Source organism: Tetrahymena thermophila, assembly GCF_000189635.1.
Source record: "Tetrahymena thermophila SB210 genomic scaffold scf_8254609, whole genome shotgun sequence".
In the NCBI taxonomy this organism is placed as follows: Eukaryota; Ciliophora; class Oligohymenophorea; order Hymenostomatida; family Tetrahymenidae; genus Tetrahymena; species Tetrahymena thermophila.
The window spans coordinates 96,582-118,705 of NW_002476379.1; the positions used below are offsets into that span (position 1 = coordinate 96,582).

At 23.4% G+C, this 22,124-nt stretch overlaps 4 protein-coding genes across 4 annotated transcripts; 3 read left to right on the top strand and 1 right to left on the bottom strand. All coding sequences in view use genetic code 6, as the record gives it.

Annotated features, from left to right (window-relative positions):
- Window positions 1-33: 33 nt before the first annotated feature.
- Window positions 34-930, top strand: TTHERM_00441960 (transmembrane protein, putative; the record flags this gene model as incomplete). Its single annotated transcript, XM_001033109.2, has 1 exon — window positions 34-930. One exon carries the CDS (start codon window positions 34-36, stop codon window positions 928-930), a length of 897 nt encoding a protein of 298 aa, XP_001033109.2.
- Window positions 931-1,756: 826 nt separating this feature from the next.
- TTHERM_00441970 (tetratricopeptide repeat protein) lies at window positions 1,757-11,732 on the bottom strand (the record flags this gene model as incomplete). The annotated part of the gene is made up of 11 exons (XM_001033110.2): window positions 1,757-2,029; window positions 2,079-2,740; window positions 2,801-3,057; window positions 3,122-3,212; window positions 3,267-9,993; window positions 10,066-10,494; window positions 10,553-10,747; window positions 10,953-11,099; window positions 11,222-11,406; window positions 11,493-11,600; window positions 11,696-11,732. The coding sequence occupies 11 exons, from the start codon at window positions 11,730-11,732 to the stop codon at window positions 1,757-1,759; spliced, it is 9,111 nt and encodes a 3,036-aa protein (XP_001033110.2).
- Window positions 11,733-12,470: 738 nt separating this feature from the next.
- Window positions 12,471-17,469, top strand: TTHERM_00441980 (hypothetical protein; the record flags this gene model as incomplete). Its single annotated transcript, XM_001033111.2, has 15 exons — window positions 12,471-12,508; window positions 12,577-12,771; window positions 12,830-12,983; window positions 13,059-13,139; window positions 13,211-13,288; window positions 13,356-13,847; window positions 13,913-14,071; window positions 14,124-14,300; window positions 14,348-15,088; window positions 15,149-15,972; window positions 16,023-16,149; window positions 16,206-16,536; window positions 16,590-16,718; window positions 16,783-17,232; window positions 17,279-17,469. The coding sequence occupies 15 exons, from the start codon at window positions 12,471-12,473 to the stop codon at window positions 17,467-17,469; spliced, it is 4,167 nt and encodes a 1,388-aa protein (XP_001033111.2).
- A 1,371-nt stretch (window positions 17,470-18,840) lies between these two features.
- TTHERM_00441990 (transmembrane amino acid transporter protein) lies at window positions 18,841-21,513 on the top strand (the record flags this gene model as incomplete). Its single annotated transcript, XM_001033112.1, has 2 exons — window positions 18,841-19,105; window positions 20,279-21,513. The coding sequence occupies 2 exons, from the start codon at window positions 18,841-18,843 to the stop codon at window positions 21,511-21,513; spliced, it is 1,500 nt and encodes a 499-aa protein (XP_001033112.1).
- Window positions 21,514-22,124: the final 611 nt, after the last annotated feature.

Consider the following 22,124-nt stretch of genomic DNA (forward strand, 5'->3'; position numbering starts at 1 on the left):
AATTAATATAAATAAAAGAATTCTGATTAATTTATGGAATATTTTTCAAAAAATAAATAATCTCTTAATAAGAGCTTAGGTCTGGAAGAATCAAAAAGCAGCTCAAATACTCAAGATAGATCTAAAATGGAAGAACCATATTTTAAAAACAAGATTAATAATTTAAATAATAGCGATAACTATACCAAGAATAAGATTTCATCAAGTGGAGCCGATTAAAAATAATCTTTCCATAGCGATTCAAATTAGAGTGATACATCAGCAATCATAAGAATGAATTAAAATATTAAGAAAAGGATTTTAAGAAATCATTTAATGCTAATATTGCTACTCAATTTGGTGTAAATAGGTTCTTTACTATTTTCTATCATATATCCCCCTTGGTATAACGATTCAGAAAACTCACCAACTACGAATGGTTCTTTCCAAGAATAAACCTACTATGGTTTATTATTTCATTACAATAATAATTCATACTAATTAAATGGATTTTACAGCGAAGATAATAAAGAAATAGGAGGAATCTCCTCATTTATAATGTTTAGCATGGGAGTAGCTATTTAATTTATTTATACTTTCTAATTGCTTGCTTTTTTTAAATCTTATCCTGAAAGTATTTAGAATAGAGGATGTAAATTATTAAAATTTAAGACTTGTAGATGGCTCTGCTTATTTCTATACATGGGTGCCATACTGTATTGGGTTATGGTTGTTTACTTAGTATAAGTTGTAGGCGATACTTCAAATACGAAATAACTCCAATATGGATTCTGGATATCTATTAGCTGTATTGCTAGCTTTTTATTGATCTGCATTTACTTTAACTTCGTAAAGAAAAAAATAAAGAAAAATGATTTAGTCAGTAACTTATTAAATGCTAATCGCTATTTAAAAATGAATGAGGAAATTGATAGCTCTGAATAATTTTGATATAAAATAAGTAAAAACAGAAAGAATAATAACCATTAATGGAACTACAAATAAATAAATAAACTTTTATTTATTACTTTCAGATTGATAATTATCATAATTTAAACTTATTAGAATTTTTATATAGAGCAGTCAGTCTATTTCATTTTAGGATTAATTGATAACTATTATAGATAATTTTTAAAATCCAACTATATATAATAACCTTTAATTAAGAATTTACTTTAAAACAATTAAATTCTAATCAAATAATGTTTATACATATTTAATATAAAAATATTTGTTATTTATTCTTCCATTTGTAATAAATCAATCAATCAATTAGTTAGTTTTACGAAACATAAAGATGCACTCTTCTTTACCATTGAAAGTATGTTTTTAAAATGAATTCTAATCAAAAATATTTATACTTATTCAATATAAAAATATTTGTTATTTATTCTTCAATTTGTAATAAATCAATCAATCAATTAGTTAATTTTACGAAACATAAAGATGCATTCTTCTTTACCATTTGAAAGTATGTTTTTAAAATAAATTCTAATCAAATAATGTTTATACTTATTCAATGTAAAGATATTTGTTATTTATTCTTCAATTTGCTATAAATCAATCAATTAGTTAGTTTTACGAAACATAAAGAAGCATTCTTTACGATTGAAAGTATGTTTTTAAAATATAAATATGTGTTTGAATAAACTAAAAGTAAATACTCATTAAAATATTATTATATCAAGTTAATACCAATTAAAAAATATACAACTCAAGTTGCTTTCTCTATAAAATAGAGACTTGATAAAGAAAATGTTAATTATAATATATTAAATCATTCAATATTTTCTTTTAAAATACGTGATTAGCTACCTTTATTATATGATTTGCCATTTCTTTCTTATCTTATAGATAGATCCATGTTTTCTTTGAAAACCTAAATAGATGCTTAACTGTATTTTATTTAACTTGCATCTGACTCTAAATCCTTAGAGGCTGAAACATTAGAGTCTTTGTTTTGACTATTACTTTTGTTAACTGGAGCAGGATTAAGCTCTTCATATAATCTATATGCATCATCATTATCTGGATCTATCTCTACAGCAACCTGAATAAAAAAAAATTATAATTTATAATTTAAGAAAAAATATTTTTACCTTTATGTATTGACGTGCTTCGGATAAATTTTATTGTCCGTAGTAAGCCTAAGCAAGTTTAAAGCATGTATCAAAGTTGCTTGTACCATCATCATATGCTTTAAGTAAATGTTATATTGCTTTATCAAATTAATTATTATCTATATACAATCCTGCAATATAATTTCTCCATTCAACATTTGAAGGGTCTTTTTCTATGGCTAATTCAAAATTAATCAAAGCGTTCTCGTAATCATTTTAAATGTAATATACATTTGCCAAATTATAATATGCAGAAGCATTAGTAGTATCTAATTATATACACTCTATGTAGGCTTACTAGGCCTCTTCATAGTTATTTTAAGTACAATATGCATTACCTAAATTATATAAGCAATTAGGTCTTTTGGGGTTAATTTCAAGACATTATTTGTAATAGTAAATAGCATTTTCCACATCATCTTTAGTGTAATAGCAGTCAGCTAGATATTGTAATGCTTCATCATCTTATTTATTCTTTAAGAGGTTCTCATATTTTTCTATTGCTGTATCATAATTTTCAGTAAAATAATAACAGTTAGCAATTCCTTTCTGAAGTTAAAAATCATTTGGATTAAAAACTAAACCCTTTTGGAAATACATAAGAGCCTTTTCAGTGTTACCAGTTTCTTAAAATATGGTACCTTTTATATTAAAAAAAAAAAATTATCAATAATTTAAATCATGTTAAAATATATAAATACCTAGCTACTACCATGCATCTGCATTATTAGGATTTATACTTATACATTATTTAAAGCACTCAGCTGCCAATTTAAAATCTTTTCTCGATTGGTATGCCATACCCAGCTAGAAATGTGCCTTACTATACTTAGGTTCGATGCTTATAATTTGCTTGAAGCAATCAATAGCACGATTTATATTGTTAAGCTTATTTAAATATATCTTGCCTAGTCTTAAATTGCAAATTAAATTATTAGGATCTTTGGAAAGAGCTATTCTATTAATAATTTATTTATTAAAAAATTTAAATGATATAAAAATAAATTAATTTAAAAATTTACTTAAAGTATTTTTTTGATTTCTCAAATTCTCCTTTCAAGCTTAAAATAGTAGCATATTCTATCAAACTTGGGATATGTTCTGAATTTTATTCTTTTAAAAATAACATTTGAATAAGAAAAAAATTTTTTTAAAATAAATAATTACATAAAACTTTTTTGAAACATTCTCCGGACTTAGTTATTTCTTTATTTTTAAGGTATAATGTGCCTAGGTAATACATTGAATTTATATTGTGTTCAGGCCTCTAAATAGCAAGTTCTGTGAATTTAATTGCATTTTCTAATTCTCCCTATTTATCATAGAGTTTTCCTAAACTTATCAAACACTCATAATTATTTTCATCTAACTGTATAGCATCAGTGAGGTATTAGAAAGCTTCTTAAATACTATTTTCTTCTTTATCTTACTCTAAATAAATCTGTCCAAGCTTTACTAATATTTTAATATCCTAAGCGTTCAGAGAAAGAGCCTTAGAAAAATTATCTATGGCTTCTTTAACTTTGTTTTCTTAAAAGAAAATTGAACCAAGTTTGTAAAAGCATTTATAGTCTTTTTAGTCATTTTAAGCAATAGCGTTTTCAAAGCTTTTTTTAGCTTTCTCTAAATTATTAAGCTTTTTAAAGCACTTTCCGATTCTTAAGCAAGAGGTATATTTATCTTGAGAATATTTGTATTAAATTTTATAGTGTTCTAAAGCTTATTCCCAATTTTATGTTTGAAGGAATATTTCTGCTATTGCAAAATGAATTCTTTCAGGCATGAAATCAGGCTATAACTCAGCCACCTTTAAGAAGTTTAACTTTGCATTTTCAACATCATTATCTTCAATCGAAATTATACCTAATTTATAATGAGCCATATAAGCCTTTTCGTCTTAGTTTCTAATCATATTTTCACATATTTACTTAGTCCATGAATCAAATTCAGGGGGTAATTATGATTAGAGATTTTTCTTACTCTTTTTACTTTTACTTTTTTTTGTAAGATTATTATCACTCATAAAAGAGTCTCTGTTAGATTCTAATTCTTTAGCAGAGCTGTGTAAAGTAAGGAGCCCTCTTTTCTCATTTTCTTCGTCATTAGAGTTATTTTAAATTAGTTTATTGACTAAATATTAATTTTAGTGATTATCATTCTCGAGTACGTTATCTTCTTAGGATTTGCTTTTAGAAGGAGGGGATTTCTCACCTTAAAGCATTTTAACAATATCTTACTCTTCAGATTAAGTTCTTCCTTACTATTCTAATCCTTCAATATTTTAAATGTTCTGTTAATTTTCCTGGTTTTCTAAAGCATTAGAGATCAAATTTTCTTAATTATCATCTTTATTAATTTAGAGAACTTGCTGTTCTTTATTTTCTTCAATATTATCTTATTTTTCTTCTTTTTAGTCATTTTCTTCATCTCCATTTAATTATGATGCCTTTTATGTATCTTCTAAATCTTATTATTACTCATGATCATTAGGTTTTATTTCATCTTATTAATTCAAAACTGTATCATTCTTATCATTTTCATTTATAACAGGTTGGGCTTCAGATTCTTCTTTATTTTCAGATTAATCTTTTTCAACATCCTAAGCTTATTCTTCTTAATCAGCATCTTATTGTTAATCATCTAATTGTTTTTCTATTTAATTTTCCTAATTTTAGTCTTATTATTATTCTTCTTCTAAATTTTATTATTTATTTGATTCTTCCTAATTTTATTGATTTTCATCTTTATCCAACTATTCCTATTAATCTTCATTACTTCTTTCTTGCTAATCTTCCTAATTTTTAATCTCAGAATTTTATTCTTATTCATCTTATTATTTTTCTTATTCATCATTATCTTATTAATCTTAATTCTCTTTATCTAAGTCTTCTTTATTTTCAATATTGCTTTACTCTTCATTCTAATCTTAACCTTATAAATTTTACTATTAATCTAATTCTTACTAGTTTTATGGAGAATTTTGATCTTTTTCTTGCAATTCATCGTGTTATTGTTATTCATCTTGTTAATTAAGTTATAAATCTTATGCTTATTAATCATCTTACTCTTATTTCAAATTTTAGTTTTAATTTAACTCGTCTTTTGACTCTTATTAATTAAATTGTGTTTATTCATTCTAATTTTATTCTTCTTATTCATCTTAATTTATTATTTACTCATTTGATTAATTATTATCTTGGATTTATTCATGCTATTACTATTCTTTTTCATCTTAGCTTATTGATTATTCTATTTTTTATTAATCTTAGATTTCTTTTTCACTATTTAGCTTATCTTATACTTCTTATAATTTTGATGTACTATCATTTAGATTTTTTTCTGAATCATTGTCTCTATTTTATTAATTATTTTCAATTTCTTCGTTTTAACTTTACTCATCTTCCAATTATTCATTTTCATCTTCTTTTTCTTATTCATGAGCTTGATCTGACTCATTAATATTATCTTATTTGATTTATTTCTGATCTTAAATTTGAATTTACGATGCTTGCTTACTATTTTCTTATTAATTATCCTAGTTTATTTGATCAATTTATGTTATTTATTAACTGTCTTTTTCATTTTATTAACTATCATGATTTTGTTCTATAATTTTAATTTCTTTCTCTTATTAATTTTCTAAAATTTCATTAGGGTTTTCAGAAATATTGTTGTTATCACCTTTATCGTCATGTATTTATTGTTATTTCTATTATAATTCCTCTTAATTTAAATCAGATTAATCTTATTTTTATGAATCAATATGTTTATCTTAATGATGCTCTATTTCTTAAATACTTTCTGTTTAACCTCCAATAATAAAATCTTAATTTTAATTATTATGTGCAATTTCTTAACTTATATTATTTAATTTACTAGATCTAGCAGAATCCTATAAGCTTTCGTTTAATTTTTCAACAGATTTATATTATGTTACCATGATCATATACTCTTATTATTTTTCTAATTATTCATTAAATATTCTCTACTATTCTTCATCAAGTTATTAATTATTATTTTAATCTTTAAAAAAATTGATATTATCTTTATCTGAGATGTCATTTTATTACAGTTACATCTTTTCTTTTTTAGGTGTTTATGGGATTTATGTTTTATCTTCTTACTTTTAATCCTATTTCATAGAATTTTCAAAATTTTACTCTTCATGAGATTAATTTAAATTTTTTGGGGAATCATTTTTTTATTTCTAATTTTACTCTATTTCCTATTAATGATCATTTTAATTATCAAATTAATGATGTTTATTTTGATTTTCTAAATTATTTTAAATAGTTTCTTATTCTTATTTTTTATGTTCTTAATGAGAATTTTAATTTTCTACTTAAACAGGTATTTGCTCTTGGGAATTATTATTATTTTATTTAGGCGCTTATTCTTACTAATTGATTGTTTAATTATTTTCTTTTTTGGCTTCATCTTCGTTTATTACATTTTTAGATTTAATTTATTAATTATTATTTTATTAATGGTTAATTTGAACATCTTTTTCTTAATTACTATCTTCTAATATTTTCGATTCTTACTTTTCTTCATGTTTTTTATCTTAATCATTATCTACAGATTTTTTAGATTTAACTTATTATTAGAATTCTGCACTATCTTTTGATTCCTTTTATTATGGATGCTCTGTTGATTACTTCATGTCTTCTGTACTTTTAGATATTTCTTATTTTTTATTTAAGTTATTTTCTGACATTTCTTTTAAATCTTTATTTTTTTAATTTTAACTATCTTAATGAATAGTTGGAATGTTTTTAGATTCATTTTAATGTTATTTTTCTTAATTTTTATCTTTATCATGATTGGATTCTTTTTATTCACCTTTAGGTATTTAATTATCACTTTTAACATCTTTTTGTTATTAAACTTCAATAAGTTATTTGTCTTTTAGGATTTAAGAATCATTAAGCTATTCAGGGTCATCATCTTAAACTTCTTCTTTAAATTCTTCGCTTTTTATCAAGCTACCATTTTCTTAAATTATATTTATTTAAAAACCTATCTAATGTCTTGATCTTTATCCTTCTCCATGGTGTCGAGAATCCATCGAACTATATTATTATTACAACTAAATAAGTGGCTAGCTAGTATTATTTTCTTTAATGCTTTCTTAATGATCTTTAATTAATTATTAACTACTATTTTCTTCTTTCTCTTCAAAAGTGCTTTTTTTGTCAATTTTCTTTTAATTTGGAGTTTAATCACTCTATTTTTTTTATATTATCTATTCGGAATTTTTTTATTACTAATCTTGTTTTTACTATTCATTCTTATCTTAATTTTACATAACTTACTCTTTCTACTAATGCTTGGTATTATCTTATTATTGATCCTAAACTCTATTTTCTTTTACACTACTTTCAATTTATTAATTACTTTCATGTCTTTCAGGATGCTTCTCCTCAACCTACTATTTTGTATTCTATTAATCAGTTTTATCCTTTTTATCTAACTCTACTTCTTTTTTGCTGATAGCTGATTAATTATTACTCAAGTTATCTTAGGTTTCATCCTTACTTACAACTCCTTCTTTTTTATTTTTTGTTTCTTCTACTTTGTTTTCTTTTTAACTATGCTCATTCTAATTAGTTTCATGATTATTTTTATCATTTATATTTTTATTTTTTAATTATTCTTTTATTTATTAACTATTTTGATCTAATTAATTTTTAGAGATATCATTTTAATTGTCTTTTTATTATTCAACTTTCATTTCCTTTACCTGATCATCTTTGTTTTGATTGGTATTTTACTAATTGTTTGTATTTTATTCATCTTTTACAAGACTTTAATTCTATTCTTTCTCTATCTTTTGAATATTTGGTTTTTTTTCAGTTTCATTAATTTCTATTTATTTTTATATCAAGCTTTACTTTCTTTCTTATTCTTATTATGGGTTATTTTCTTTAAATGTTGAATGCTTGCTTTCTCCTTTCTAATTATCTTTTTAGATTTAATCTTATTTTAGAGATTCTGAAGTAAAATTCTATTCTTTTTGTTTCCCATGCTAATCAGCTTAATTAGGTGAATTTAATCCACTTTCTGACTATTATCTGGATATATCATCTTCTTCTTTTTCTTCTTTAATTTTTTAATGTTAGATAGGAGTTGAAGATAAATTATTTGTTTCTTTGAGGGATTTTTATGAGCCTATTGAATTCTATTTATTAATTTATTAGTTATTCACTTTCTTATTTTAATTTTAGTCTTCGGCATAAGCTTTTTATTACTTTTAACTTTAAGGTGTTTAAACCTTTTCAGGCTAGTTTGATAAAACTTTTTGTTTAGGAGTCGACTAGTTTTATGGTGTTTCTGAATTTTTCTAATTTTGTTTTTTAGAAGGAGTGGAGGTTTGTGAAAATTATTATTCTGAAGCTTTAGAAACACTTTAAGATGCTACATTGTTATTTTTTTAAATTGTAATTTTTGAGTTCTCTTGAATTTTTAGAGGTGTTTTGTCTTCTAAATTTACTTAATTATCAGAATTATTTATTTTTTGAGTTTACCCATTTACTTATTTTTACTGATCTAAATTAGATTACTATTATTTTGGGTTTTATGCAGAATTCTAAGCATTTTAGCTTTTATCAGTTACACTTATTTACTTTTCTTTTTCTTCACTTCTTTCTTAACTTTTTGTTTGTTTAATTTTACTTTATGAATCACTCTGCTTAATTGCAAATTCACTTTTAACTTAGGGCTTAGATTTTTATTAATTATCTAAGTTCATTAAATTATTTTACTTTATGCTAGTTTAGCTACTCTCAGCTGCCATAGAATTGTTATCCTTTTTTGAAATTTAATTTTCTGCTTTTTACTAAATTTATTTGCTGCTATCAATACTAGCAAGCTTAATTTATTAGTTAGGCTTAATTGTAAAATTAGAATTTGACTCTTTGGTTTAGTTTTATTTATGAGCATTTAATAACGTTTTATTGCTTTCTGGAGATTAACTTAGCTCAACTTAAGGTTATTTTGGTTTAGTAAGTCTATCAAATACTGGGTTGTTTACCTAATTTTGCTAACTCCAATTCTTATTTATCTACTTTGGAGCTAATTCTAAAGAGGATTTAACATTAGGATCTTCTTTAGGTAGTTTTTTAGGTTTTGAAAGCTTATCTAAATAATTAAAATTAAATTATCTACCTTCTCTATTTGGTTAAGTCATATTTCCTCCATAATTATTACTTAAGTTTTATTTATCACTATGTGAATTAAGTGATGTCTTTAGTTCAGAAGATCCCTTTCTTAATAAAATATTCTTTTTAAACTTATTTTCATGAAAAGAAATAGATAAATTTTGTTTATTTTATCCCGTTAAAGGCTTTTCTAAAATAATTCTTTCTCCTTAATGATTATTATTATTATTATTGAGATTATCACTATTTTTAAATTTATTATTTTTAAAGAAATTATTAATTTTGATGTCATCTTTCTTGCTATCAGGAGATAATTTATTTATTTATTATGTTTTTAATTAAAATTAGAAAGAACCTTTATTAAATCCTTTTAATCCATCAGTTTATGCCATTTCATTTTACTTCTAGTTAAATAGAATTTTTGTTCCATTTGATTCTAAAGATTGTGGAGTTTAGATTTAGCGGAAATTATTGGAGCTCAGTTAAAATTAATTTGATTGAGATCCTTTCTATTTGACAGGGAAGAGTCTTTTTTGTTATGAGTTCAAAGGAGGCATAGTATCATGATTTTAGCTAGAAGAATAAAAAGTATATTACTATCCTTGAGGTGGAGGATTGTTATAAGAAAAATGATAATTTTTTGTTGAGAGCCTTTTAAGTATTTTATCTTTCATTTCTGCTATCTTCTATTCAAACTCCTTGCAGTTAACTATGTCACTAAAATTTTCTAAAATCTTTTTAAATAAATAATTTTTAATTAAACACGAAATTTTTGAAGAAAAAAAAATATATTAATAATTAATTACTGTCTCGTATACAGTTAATGAGCTTTCATATTATCCTAATTTTTCAAAAATAAGTCCTTGATTAACATACGAGAGTAGATTTAAAGGATCTCTTTCTTCAACTTCTGGGATTTAAGTAAATTACTAAAAGGCCTGGAGGGCAGATATTAACTTATTTTATTTAAAGAGTAAGACACCATGATTGTAAAGAATAGAAGGAGTGAATCCATTTTACTTTCTAAGAATCTTTTTAAAAAGAATATCGGCCTATTTATCTTATCTTTTTTCAGCTAAGATAATGTTTAAATTATTGATAGCTTTTTCATCTCTTGGCTAGTATTTTAAATGACTTTCTAGCAAAAGTCTTGACTGCTCTAATTCCCCTATACGAATCAGCAAGTTGCTATAATTTACTACAGCCCCACTGAAAGAGCTATTTAATTTTAGTGTCTTTTAGTTATTAAAAATAAAATTTTTAAATAAATAACTATGCTAAATATTTATTTACCTTATCATAGTTCACTTAAGCATTGTAAGTATCATTAATTTTTTCATAAGAAAGAGCTAGGTTAAAATACACTCTGGCATCTTAAAAATTTTATTTACTTAGCATCTCATAATATTTAATAGCGTTTTTATAATCACTCAACTCATAATAGCAAGTTGCGATATTGAAAAGAGTCAAAACATTATTTGGTTCAAGCTTAAGTATTATTTTTTAAATAAAAATACTTAATTTTTTTAAACTAATAATCAATCTATCTATTTTAAATTCTCACTAGATTATGAAAGATTTTGCAATTCTCATTTAGAAAAATATTAATTACTTCATTTTTGAATAATGAATTTGAGAATCTTATTTGCAATATAAATTGCTTTATATTCAATAATGAAATTTAATTTATTACCTCTAACGATTTCTTCAGCTCTTCTATGCATTTTCTATTGAGGTTGTTATCCTTAGCACCTTTCAATTACTTTAAACAATTCACTTTCAAATTAATTGCTTCAACACTTTTTGGATTTAATCTTAAATACTCTTCAATTTGGACAAGCTTTAAATGAAATATTTTGAAATAATATTTAATAATTATTTTAAATTTTTTATTTTATATTAGTCTCTTTTTGATAATAATTCTCTTTTAATTGCTTTATAAGAAAATTAATTAATATTTACTGCTTATTAGAATTGCTTTTCTATTATGTTTGATCTAATTTTATTGAATTCTTCTGAAGTATCTGTAAATAGTTTACTCTGTTTACTATTTTAATGAATTTATTTTTCAACAATTTCCTTTTCTTCATGAGAAAATGACACGTATGAATGATTCGCTCCAAAATCAGAATCCTTTTCTAATTCTCCTAATATATATAAATATTTTATTGATTACACCTATGGTGTCGATTCATCTAATAAATAAATAATTAATTTATAGTTAGTTCTCTACCATTATTTTAAGAGTTTTGTCCTTCTCTAGGTGAAACTGCTTAATTTTATTGAAATTAAGAATCTTCATGCCTTTCGATTTCCTACGATTAAGGTTTTTCATCATTCACTGTTTTAAGTTTACAAAAAAAACTTTAGAATTTATAAACCGTTTCATCTAATTTATGAACTAATAAGGTATGATTAAATTAATCTAAGTTTTACAATCGCTAAAATCCTATTCATAATCATAATCTGACATCTTATTTAATGATAATTCTATTATTTTAAGACCTAATGTTCTGTATTGGTATAAGTTTAAGTTTATATTTCTTTTTGTTTTAGGAAAATATTCTACTTGATAAATTTAGTATTAGCTATTCCCTTTTTTATTAATAATTTAGAAGATTTAAAGTTAAAAACAATAATCCAAAGAATATATATATATATTTGTTTTGAATTATTTTAATAATAAAGCAATTGATTTAATCTGCCTCTGAAAATCGATTTAGTTATTTTTATTTGTTACTATTACCATATCAAGAACTATAAATTTTTACATTCCTTAATATGATATTTTTTATTATTAATATAATATATTTTAATAAAAATAATTCAGTAAATTATATTTTACAATTAAAAAATCTAACTGTAATCAAACATAAATTTTTAATTTATAAAAATATAATTTTAAAAATTAAAAATGAAATAGCAAACAGCAATATTATTTGAAAAAAAGAATTCCTCAATAGACATGAATATCAAGCAAATTTCATTGTTGAGGATCATCAATGATTTAATAATTTTAATTAAATGATCATTCAATTCCTTTCAATTGTATATTATTAAGTTATTATCATTTATTAATATAAATTTTATTAATTACTGTCTGTTTTAAGTATATTTTAATTAAAACTGAATTCAAATTTTTTAAAAAGATTCATTTTTAAACATAGAATTTTACATTCATTAATCAAGTGATAATTTAAAATTTTAGTTTATGAAAGGTATTTTAAAATAATCAGAGTTAACTTAAAGGTAAAATATATCAAAAGTTTAAACATGCTAAATAAAAATAATCATTTTAATCTAAATAATATGTAAAGTTTTCAAGCAGGAGCTGGTGCTTCTCAAAAATTATCTTTAACTGCATAACCAAATTAGATTAATAATTAAAAATAATTGAAGTTTTCTTAAGAGAATGCCTAACAAAGAGCATCTTAATCGTTATCTGTTAAATAAAACACTTAAAGTATACTTAAAAAGAACTCTTCGTATGCAACTTAAGATAATGCTGTTAGGTATTCATAAAAATAGCCTAAAAAATAACAACTAAAACATTGTTTTTCATAAATTTAGTTTTTCAAATAATAATACATACACTATGGGAGACAAAGAGAAAAGAATTGAATAAGAATTTTTAAATGCTATAGAAAAAGAAAAGAAAAAACAAGAGGAATTAAACAGACATGAGGTTAAAGACCTTGGAAGAGATACATATAATTTATTGAAAGTAAATTTAATAAAAACATTTTTATATTTATTTATTTTTTTAGCAAACTATTAAAACCACTTATATTAAAAATAGAACTTATACAAGCAAAAGAATAAAATTTCATAATAAGATCCACAAATTCTATTTGATTTCTGGAAAATAATGAGTAAATCTGTAAGTTGTATAAAACTAAATAAATATATCAGAATTTACTTTAAGTTAAAATAATTGTTTTAATTTTTAAGGAAAAAATGAGTTCTGCAAAAGTAGAAGAAGTAAAACCTTTAACTCAAAAAGAGTTAAGAACATTAAATGTATTTGAAGTAATAAAAATTTCTTAATTTTTTAAATAGTTAATATATTTTTCTTTATTACTTCTATTTACATTAGATTAATTAACACAACTTAATGGAAAGAAAATACAAAATAAGAAAACTTGCAAATCAACATCCTGACGATATATTATTAACATTAACTACTTATAGCTAAATTGAAGCAGAGGAAATGGAAATAAACAAATAGGAATAAGCATAAAAGATTTTTATGAGAACAGAAAATTTAAGAAGAAAATAATAAGATAAAATAATTGAAATGAAAGCTAACTAAAAAGAGAGGATGGAACAACTTTATAAAAATTACAATTTTGATGAAGAGGAAGAAGATGAAGATGAATAAAATATAAAACCTAAAAAATTAACTCCTGAAGAATAAAAATAGAAAGAGCTTGAAATTCAAATAGAAAAAGAAAAAGTAGATGCTAAAATGAGAGATGTTTTTGTGGAAATGATTATTGTGCAATACAAAAAAAGATACCCTATTCAAAAAGTTTACAAAAATAGATCTGATTTGATGGAATTTTGGGTCGATGACTTACCGAACAAAGTTAATATTTTTTGATTTAGTTATATTCTCACAGCTTTCCTTACTTACTTTATTATATCTTATAGAAAGAATTAAACTTGGATATTTCAGAAGATGAAGCAAGGAAATATATTGATGACTACTTCTTTTACAAATGTTTGGATTTTTTGTACTTAAGAAGAGCAAAACTTGGATATGACACAATGGATGTTTAGGAACTTGTTTAGTTTTATTTTACTTTGACGGTAAAATAAGAATTGTTGGTAGTTTTATTGTTAATGAATTTTTTTAATTTAGAAAGGAGAAAAAAAAAGGAGGGGAATTTTCTTTGAAAGCGAATAAGATGTAAATAGTATGATCACTTACTATTTAGAAAGGGCAGAAGAAGAAAGACAAAGAATTGAAAATGAGCAGAGAGAAGAGGAAGAGAAAAGAAGAGAATACTTTGAAAAAATACAAAATGAAGTTTTTGGAGTACTTTTAATTTAGAAAAATTATTTTCTTAATTAAACTTAAATTAGGGTAAAGAAATAGTAGCAACTGATCTTGATACATTAGCTCAACCCAAGGACAGATTAACAATAGGTAAGCAGCTACTCTACTTAAGGAAATAATATCCTAATGATAAGATCCTGAGGAAAATGATTTTAGAGGAATTTTAAGATAATAAAGTGGCTAAGCATCCTTTGGAGTATGACTGGAAAGATGAAGTTAATGAAGCAAAAATTTAACACAGAGAATTAGTGGAAGTCAGACACTCTGGTAAAGGAAATTTGAGCTTAACAGATTTAGAAGAACCATTAGTTTAAAGGACAAAAGTGCTTGCAGAGTTATTTGATGAAGAAATAAACAATTATTATTATCATTTAGAAGATCGAGTACATAGGAAGGATGAAGAGAAAAAAGAAATATAATAATAAATGAAAAGTTTACATAAATACTTAGAAGGAGAAGCATAACGCTTTATTTAGCTTAGAAAAAGAAGATTTGTCTAAAAAGTTCCAACTATTAATGAATTCTTAAGCTAATTATATAAAAGCTGTAAAGAAAGCCCCTCATATTGTTTAGCCATTCAAAAGAATTTTTACAATTTTAATCACGGAGAGTCAAAAAGACTTAAAAAGAGATCTTATCCATACAAATTTAAAAGATACTTCTTTGAAGTTGTCCGTTCATATGCTGCTAATATGCACAAGGATGCTGTTAGAAAATTACCTTTCTGGGCTCCCTCTGGAAGAAATTATAAAACTCTGAATTATAAAGTAAAATAAAATTTTATAAAAACTATTTTTCAATATTTTATTTTAATCAATTTTAACAAGGTTTAAAAGCACAGTAGAGATGAAAAAATGATGAAAAGGTATGAAAAATACTTAGAAAGTTAGAGTTTGAGTTTATGGGATAACAAAAGACTAGAAGAGGAGAAACTGAAGGTTATGATGAAATTCGAAGAAGCAAAAGAATGCAGATTCGAACCAATGGTAGGTTTAAGAGCACCTTTAGAAGTAAAAAGCGTTTTAAAAGATAGACAGCTTGAATATGGTGAATTGATATAAGAAATATTATTCTCAAGGTAGCCTAGCTTTGAAAAATGGTTAGAAAGAATGGGACCTGATTTTAAAAAAAGATATCCTAAAGTGTACAGATTTGGTATTTATAAGAGGTGTTTATCTCTTGTAGAAACAGGATAGTATAGAGAGGCAGCTATTCTCTTGTACGAAAACTTTAAAGTAGAATAAATAAGAGCTGAATTTGAACCTCTTTAGACAAAAAATTCTACCTAAAGAGTTATGTATTCTATTTAGAACTTAGCTCCTGACTAAGAAAAAATGAAATAGCTTAAAGATGAAGATTTTGCAGATTTAAAAAATAGACGCTTTTTAGAAGACATTTATTTTAATATAATTCGTGTTATGGATAAGCATGAAGAAAAATTGAAGAAAGATGAATAGATTATTTAAGCTGCTATAGAGAAGGTGCATGGAGGTATGGATACTTTTGATAAATCTCTAAATAACAGACTTGGTAACAATACTCAAGGTTAGTTATCCCACACTTAATAGCTTTCAAAATCTTAAGATACCAAAAAAACTACAAGCTATAATCAAAGGTCATAGTAGCCTAAAACTTATATGTGTCCTCTCAAGTAATTTTGTTCTAAAAAATAAATATTATAAAATTTATTTACTTTAAAAGATCAAAATGTCCGAGTGCAGTAAAAGACAAATGGCCAGTAGGAAATAGGAGTAATTCTGTTCCAATTGGAGCTGATTGTGAATATGCTCATACTTATGCAGAGCTGAAGTTTATAAATGAAAAAAAAGTAAATAAAATAAATTTTAAATATTTTATTCTTAAATTAAATATGTGATAATAAAGGCTAAACTAAAAGCACTAAGTCAGAGGATTAATGTTATATAAAATTAATTAAAAGACGCTTCTTAATCAAATTAAAAAAGCTGGAATCCTGCAAATAATATTTTTGTGAAATGTCATGGATGCGGACCTACAGGACCTTGTTCAATTTGCTAGCTTAAAAACGCAAATATTTAAAAGATAACAGCTCTCAAATAAAAATCCGATGCTGCATATAAAAGGTTATCTAAATCTAAGTCTATTTAAATTAAGTAAGAAGATAAAGAAAAGAGATACAATTCTATACATTTTAAAATATCCTCACTGTAAAAAGCAGACATATTATATAAAAAAGGTAATTAAAATGATTATCCAAAAAAACATAATAATTATTTATTTAATTTGTAGAAAGATACAGTGAAGCCTTTGAAATCATAAGCTAAGCTGCATTATTTGTTAAGTAAGAACTAGAATAAAATTAGGTTGAATAAGAAAAATTAAAAAATACATGGTCATAGAAGCTTCATGCCTTTGAAGGTAATTACTTATCAATTAAAAAAATCACCAAATTTAATTAGTTCTATCAATATAATTTTACTAGTAAGAAATATAACTACTGAAGAAGTTTACAAGAGTTAATCCCAAGCTAATGCTGCTTAGATTACTTTGTATGCTTAGAAAACAGGAGTAATAGGAAGCTAAAAGCCAAACACTAACGAATTCTTAAATTATCAAATTCAATTAATGTATCTAAAGGTAGAAAAAGCTCTAAATTAAAAGAAAAAAGACATACAAATCATGAAAAATAAAATAGAAAAACTTGAAGAATAGGAAGAGAAAAAAGATTAATAAATAAGAGAGCCTTCAGCTGATCAGAAAAGCTAATCTAAAAAATAAGGATCTCTATTAGATTAAAAGTATGCAGATTTAGTCTCAACACAAAGAAAAATAAAAAATTTGTAGAATGCTATACAAAAGACTGAAGAAGCTATGCTGTTTAGCTAAACACCAGCTCCCTGGAGACCTTCAAGTGCTTAAGATGCTGTGTTAGGTAATTTTATTTTAGTATCTTTTAAATTAATTCTTTCAAAAAATAGATTTAGAAAAATTAAATGACTAAATGATGATCAAAAACATGTTATCTACTCAGAATTAATTTATGAAAAAAACAGATGCTTTAGCAAAGAATACAATATAATTAGGGAAAAGTATTTATGAAAGATAAAAAGAAGACTTGCTTACTAATCCTTTATACAGAGAAGAAGTTGCAAGGAATCTTGTTAATTGATTACTATATTTGCAATTATTAATTAAATTTTATTAATAAAAGTTGAGGTTAAGAATACCTCAGTTCAATTAATCCTTCTATTATTGAATTTAATTTTAGCTTCAATGTTAAATTTATATATTGCAAATAAAAATATATTTTATTGCTAATATTATTTAACTTAGTAATATTTCCTATATAAAGTGTTGTATTATTGGTTAAAGATTTGACTTACTTATAGTCTTAAAATTAGCAAAAAAATTAACTGATTAAATTGGTCATTTCATATATTCTTAATTTAGTGCAACATATGTTTTCATTTCCATATTTAATATGTATGCTTAAATATTTTTTGTAGGGAAAGACTTAAATAAATACTATTATTTATTTATATCGTATTAGTATTAATCATCCCTACCTTCTATTATTATTGTTGAATTTAATATGAGCTTCAATGTTAAATTTATATACTGCAAATAAAAATATATTTTATTGGAATATTATTTAATTTAGTAAAATTTCCTATATTTTAAATATAGTGTTGTATTATTAATTAAAGATTTGACTTATAGTCTTCAATTTAGCAACAAAATTATCTTATTAAATTGATCATTCCATATACATTTTCTTTATTTTTTCTATTATTTTAATACTTCTATTGCTTTCATTTCCATATTCAATATGTATTATTAAAATTATTATCAATATTTTAGTTTTTTGTTGAGAAAGACATTAATATTGAATTTAATTTTAGCTTGAATGTTAAATTTATATTTTGTAAATAAAAATATATTTTATTGGTAATATTATTTAACTTGGTAATATTTCATATTTTTATTAATTAAAGTTGTATTCTTGATAATATTTCATATATATTATTATTGAGTTATAGTCCTCAATTTAGCAACAAAATTATCTGATTAAATTAGTAATTCCATATATTCTTTATTTTTTCTATTATTTGAATACATCAATCTAGAGCAGCATATGTTTTTATTACCATATTCAATACGCATGCTTAAAATTACTTTCAATATTTTTGTTTTTCATTCAGAAAGAGTAATTTTTTTTTATCGTATTAACAATACCACTATTTTATATTCTAAATTAAGGCTTTAACTATTAATTCGTATACTATACTCTTTTATATTACTCATTTTACAAGTCATTATGTTGAATTAACATTTTAATATTTTTTTAGATACTAAAATTAATTATCAATGTCATTTCGTTTAATTAATAATAATTAATAGCTAAATAAAGCTTAAACATTTTTGGTAATGCTAGATGGTAATTAAAAATTGAAAACTGGATCTAATTTTGTTTATTATATATAATCAGTAATTAAATTAAAAAATATAGATTTTTCAAAATATTAAATCGACAAAAAATATGGGCGGTGTTGAAATAGATAGAAATTAAGATCCTTCAACTTATCAAACTAACTCTTTAATGTCAACAGTTTTCTCGCTGTTGAATTCTATGATAGGTGGCACAATGCTTTTCCTTCCCTTGTATTTTAATCAAACTGGAATTATTACCTCGATAGTAATCATGATAATTATGGGTATAGTTTCAATGAAAGGATGCGATATATATGTGTAACATTTAAAGAAGGATGAATTCGATATTCAAGAAACTCTACATCGTATTATGGGTAATTAATTAACTAATTAGCACATTTTAAGAGCTTTTTTTTCTAATTTTACAAAATTAAATTCTATTCTCAAAAATTTTTATAATAACTAAATAAATTGCACAAAATTATTTATTACTTAATTCATATTAAGTGTTTTAGCAAAGATGATAATATAAAAAGTTATTATTGCCCCTATTAACTAAAGAGTTAAATAATTAAGATATTTAGCAATAAAAAAGATTTATTCTCAATCTTAATACCTTATAAAATTCAAAATTTTAAGCAATCCTTAAAAAATTATCCTATCTAACTAAAATAGTTTGAAATATCTGTCTATTTATTAAATTTTTAAAAAGATAAAAAATCATATTCAATATACCACTAAATTTTTCAATTAAGATATATTTTAAAATGGTCAAAATTAGTAAAATGATAAATATAATATTGCTTATTAGTTAGTGATAAAAAGTGAATTCATTTTTGATTTATAAATATAAGTAAATATTTTGTTTAAATTAAATAAATCCAAGAAAGTAGGATTATTAATTAAGAAAAATATAGTTTTTTTGATTTATTCAATAATATAATTTATGAGTTAAAATTTACTTAACTATTTATGCATTTATTAAGGTGCTTAGACATAAATCTTTAGTTTTTTGAAAAATAAATAACCTAATGATTATTCGAAAGATGTATTAATAAAAGAATATCTATTTTAATTTTAAAGAATTAAAAAGGAAAAAAGATATTCTTTGGTAAAAGAAAACAATTATAAGTTAGAGTTTATTTAGAATTATTTATGATGACATATACTTATTTTGCAATATTATCTAAAAATAAATTATTTCGCATTGTTTTTATAAAAGATTTTTTAATTTGCATAATATAGATAAATTTTGCTCAATCTATTTCAAATTTCGAACAATTGGAGAAAATTGATTTTTTAAAAGAAATTTACTTTAATCCCTCACATATAAAACTAAATTATATTATGACCAATTTTCCAGTTTTTTTGTTAAAATGCCTTAAAATTATAGGCTTTGTTTAGATAAGAAGGTGGCCTTGGTATGTGAGGATTTACAGTTTATTAATTTGAACATTTTCAATATTTTTTGACATTTTATATTTTAAAATATTCTTCATTCTCATTAAAATATTAACTAATAACAATGATTTTTTAAAACAAACTAGGTAACAGATGGAAAATGTTTTTCATCATAATATCTACTATTTATATGATATTAGTCACCTTACTTTACTACTCCTTTTCAATTGAAATGGTTTATAGCTTAATCACTTTTGTTATGACTCACTCTGGAAGCAAAAACTACGCAGACAAGGCAGATGTCTCTTATAGCCAATTTTCTATTTAATACACTGTTTTAGCTACTATACCTATCTTTTTAGGACTTCTTTTCTTGAAAAAATTGGGTTTTATGATAAAAATAGCTGAATTAGGTGTTTATGCTATCTACTCTTATGTTATTTTTATTTTCTATACATTCATAAGCAATCTTACTTCAGGCACTTTGTAAGATAATATAAGTGATGTTAAGCTCTGGTCATTTGATGTTGGAACACTAGCTAGTACTGCATCTCTTGCATATTAAATTCACACTAATGCTTGTCCTATGGTTAAATGCAATAAGGATTAATCAAAAAATCGTCTAGCTGTCAAGATTACTTATGCTATGGGTATTACTATTTATCTTATTATTGGACTCATTGGTGGACTTGGAGTTCTAGGACGTGTAAGTTCACGTAAGGATGGAAAGGCTCATAACATAAATGACTATTTTGCTGATGATGCATGGTAACCTTTGATAGTAGAACTTCTCTATTTAATTCACTTAGTGAGTATGTATCCTATCCTTGCCAATATTTGTAGAGTTCGTGTCTTTGAAATTGTCTTTAAAAAAAATGGTGGTGTCCCTCCTTAATGGGTATTTGTTAGTGTAAACATTTTCTTTATTATGGTATGCTCAGGTGTTAAGCTTATTGGAGTTTCACCCAATACCTTAGTTGATATTAATGGTGCTTTTAGCTGTTTCTTTATTGTTTACTTAATTCCTAGTTTTATGCATCTTGCCTGCTATCACGGCTCTAACAAATTTTTGAGATCTATAAGAAAAACTTTTGTCAAACCATCCTAATCTGAAATGCAATAACAAGAAAACCTGTTGGATAACGAATAAGAATCAGTTAGCTACTTAGATAGTGATTAAGAAAAGAGTTTCTAAAAAGAAACAAATGGACTTAGAGCTTAATAATCTTACTCTTGTAATAGCCATACTGAAGATATTAACAGTGTTCCTAAAACAGTTAGACTTTCAATTTATGCTGCCATTTTAGTGGTTGGTTTTGCTATCTTTATTTATGGTATGTACTCAGTTATAAAAAATGCAATAGATGGTGACTCTAACTGATAAGATTGTTTATATATTAAATTATAATTATTTAAAAATTAATATAAAATATTTCAAGATCAGTATTAAAAAATCTTTTTTTGTATTAAAATAAAGTATTAAATTTGATTGATGTAATTAATTTTAACAAAAACCTTTTAAATTTATCCAGTTTCAGAAACTTCAAACAAAATAATATTATTAATGCATAATTAATAAATAAAAAAGCAAACAAATTCATAGCAATCTTATAATTTTATAAGTTTTTTAAAGTAAAAAGTTTTTGGTATTTTTATTTCCTTTTAAATTCTGGAATTTTTATTTAATTACAGGGTAAATTTCATAAAATTTCTATAAATATATGAAGACATACATTCTACTTTTTAAACTTATTTTCAAAAATTATCATAATTTCAAATTAGTTAAAATATATATTTTCAAATTCCTATAAATATTTGACTTATCACATATAAAAACAGATATATATATTCATATTTTTAATTTGTAAATAGCTATAAATTCACTTCTGGAAATTTTAATGAGAGATTTCGGTTTTTTTCTACAATTCCTTATTTTCTTTTTAAGATAAAATTTTATTTTATGTTACAAAAATATATTTTGAAGAGTTAACT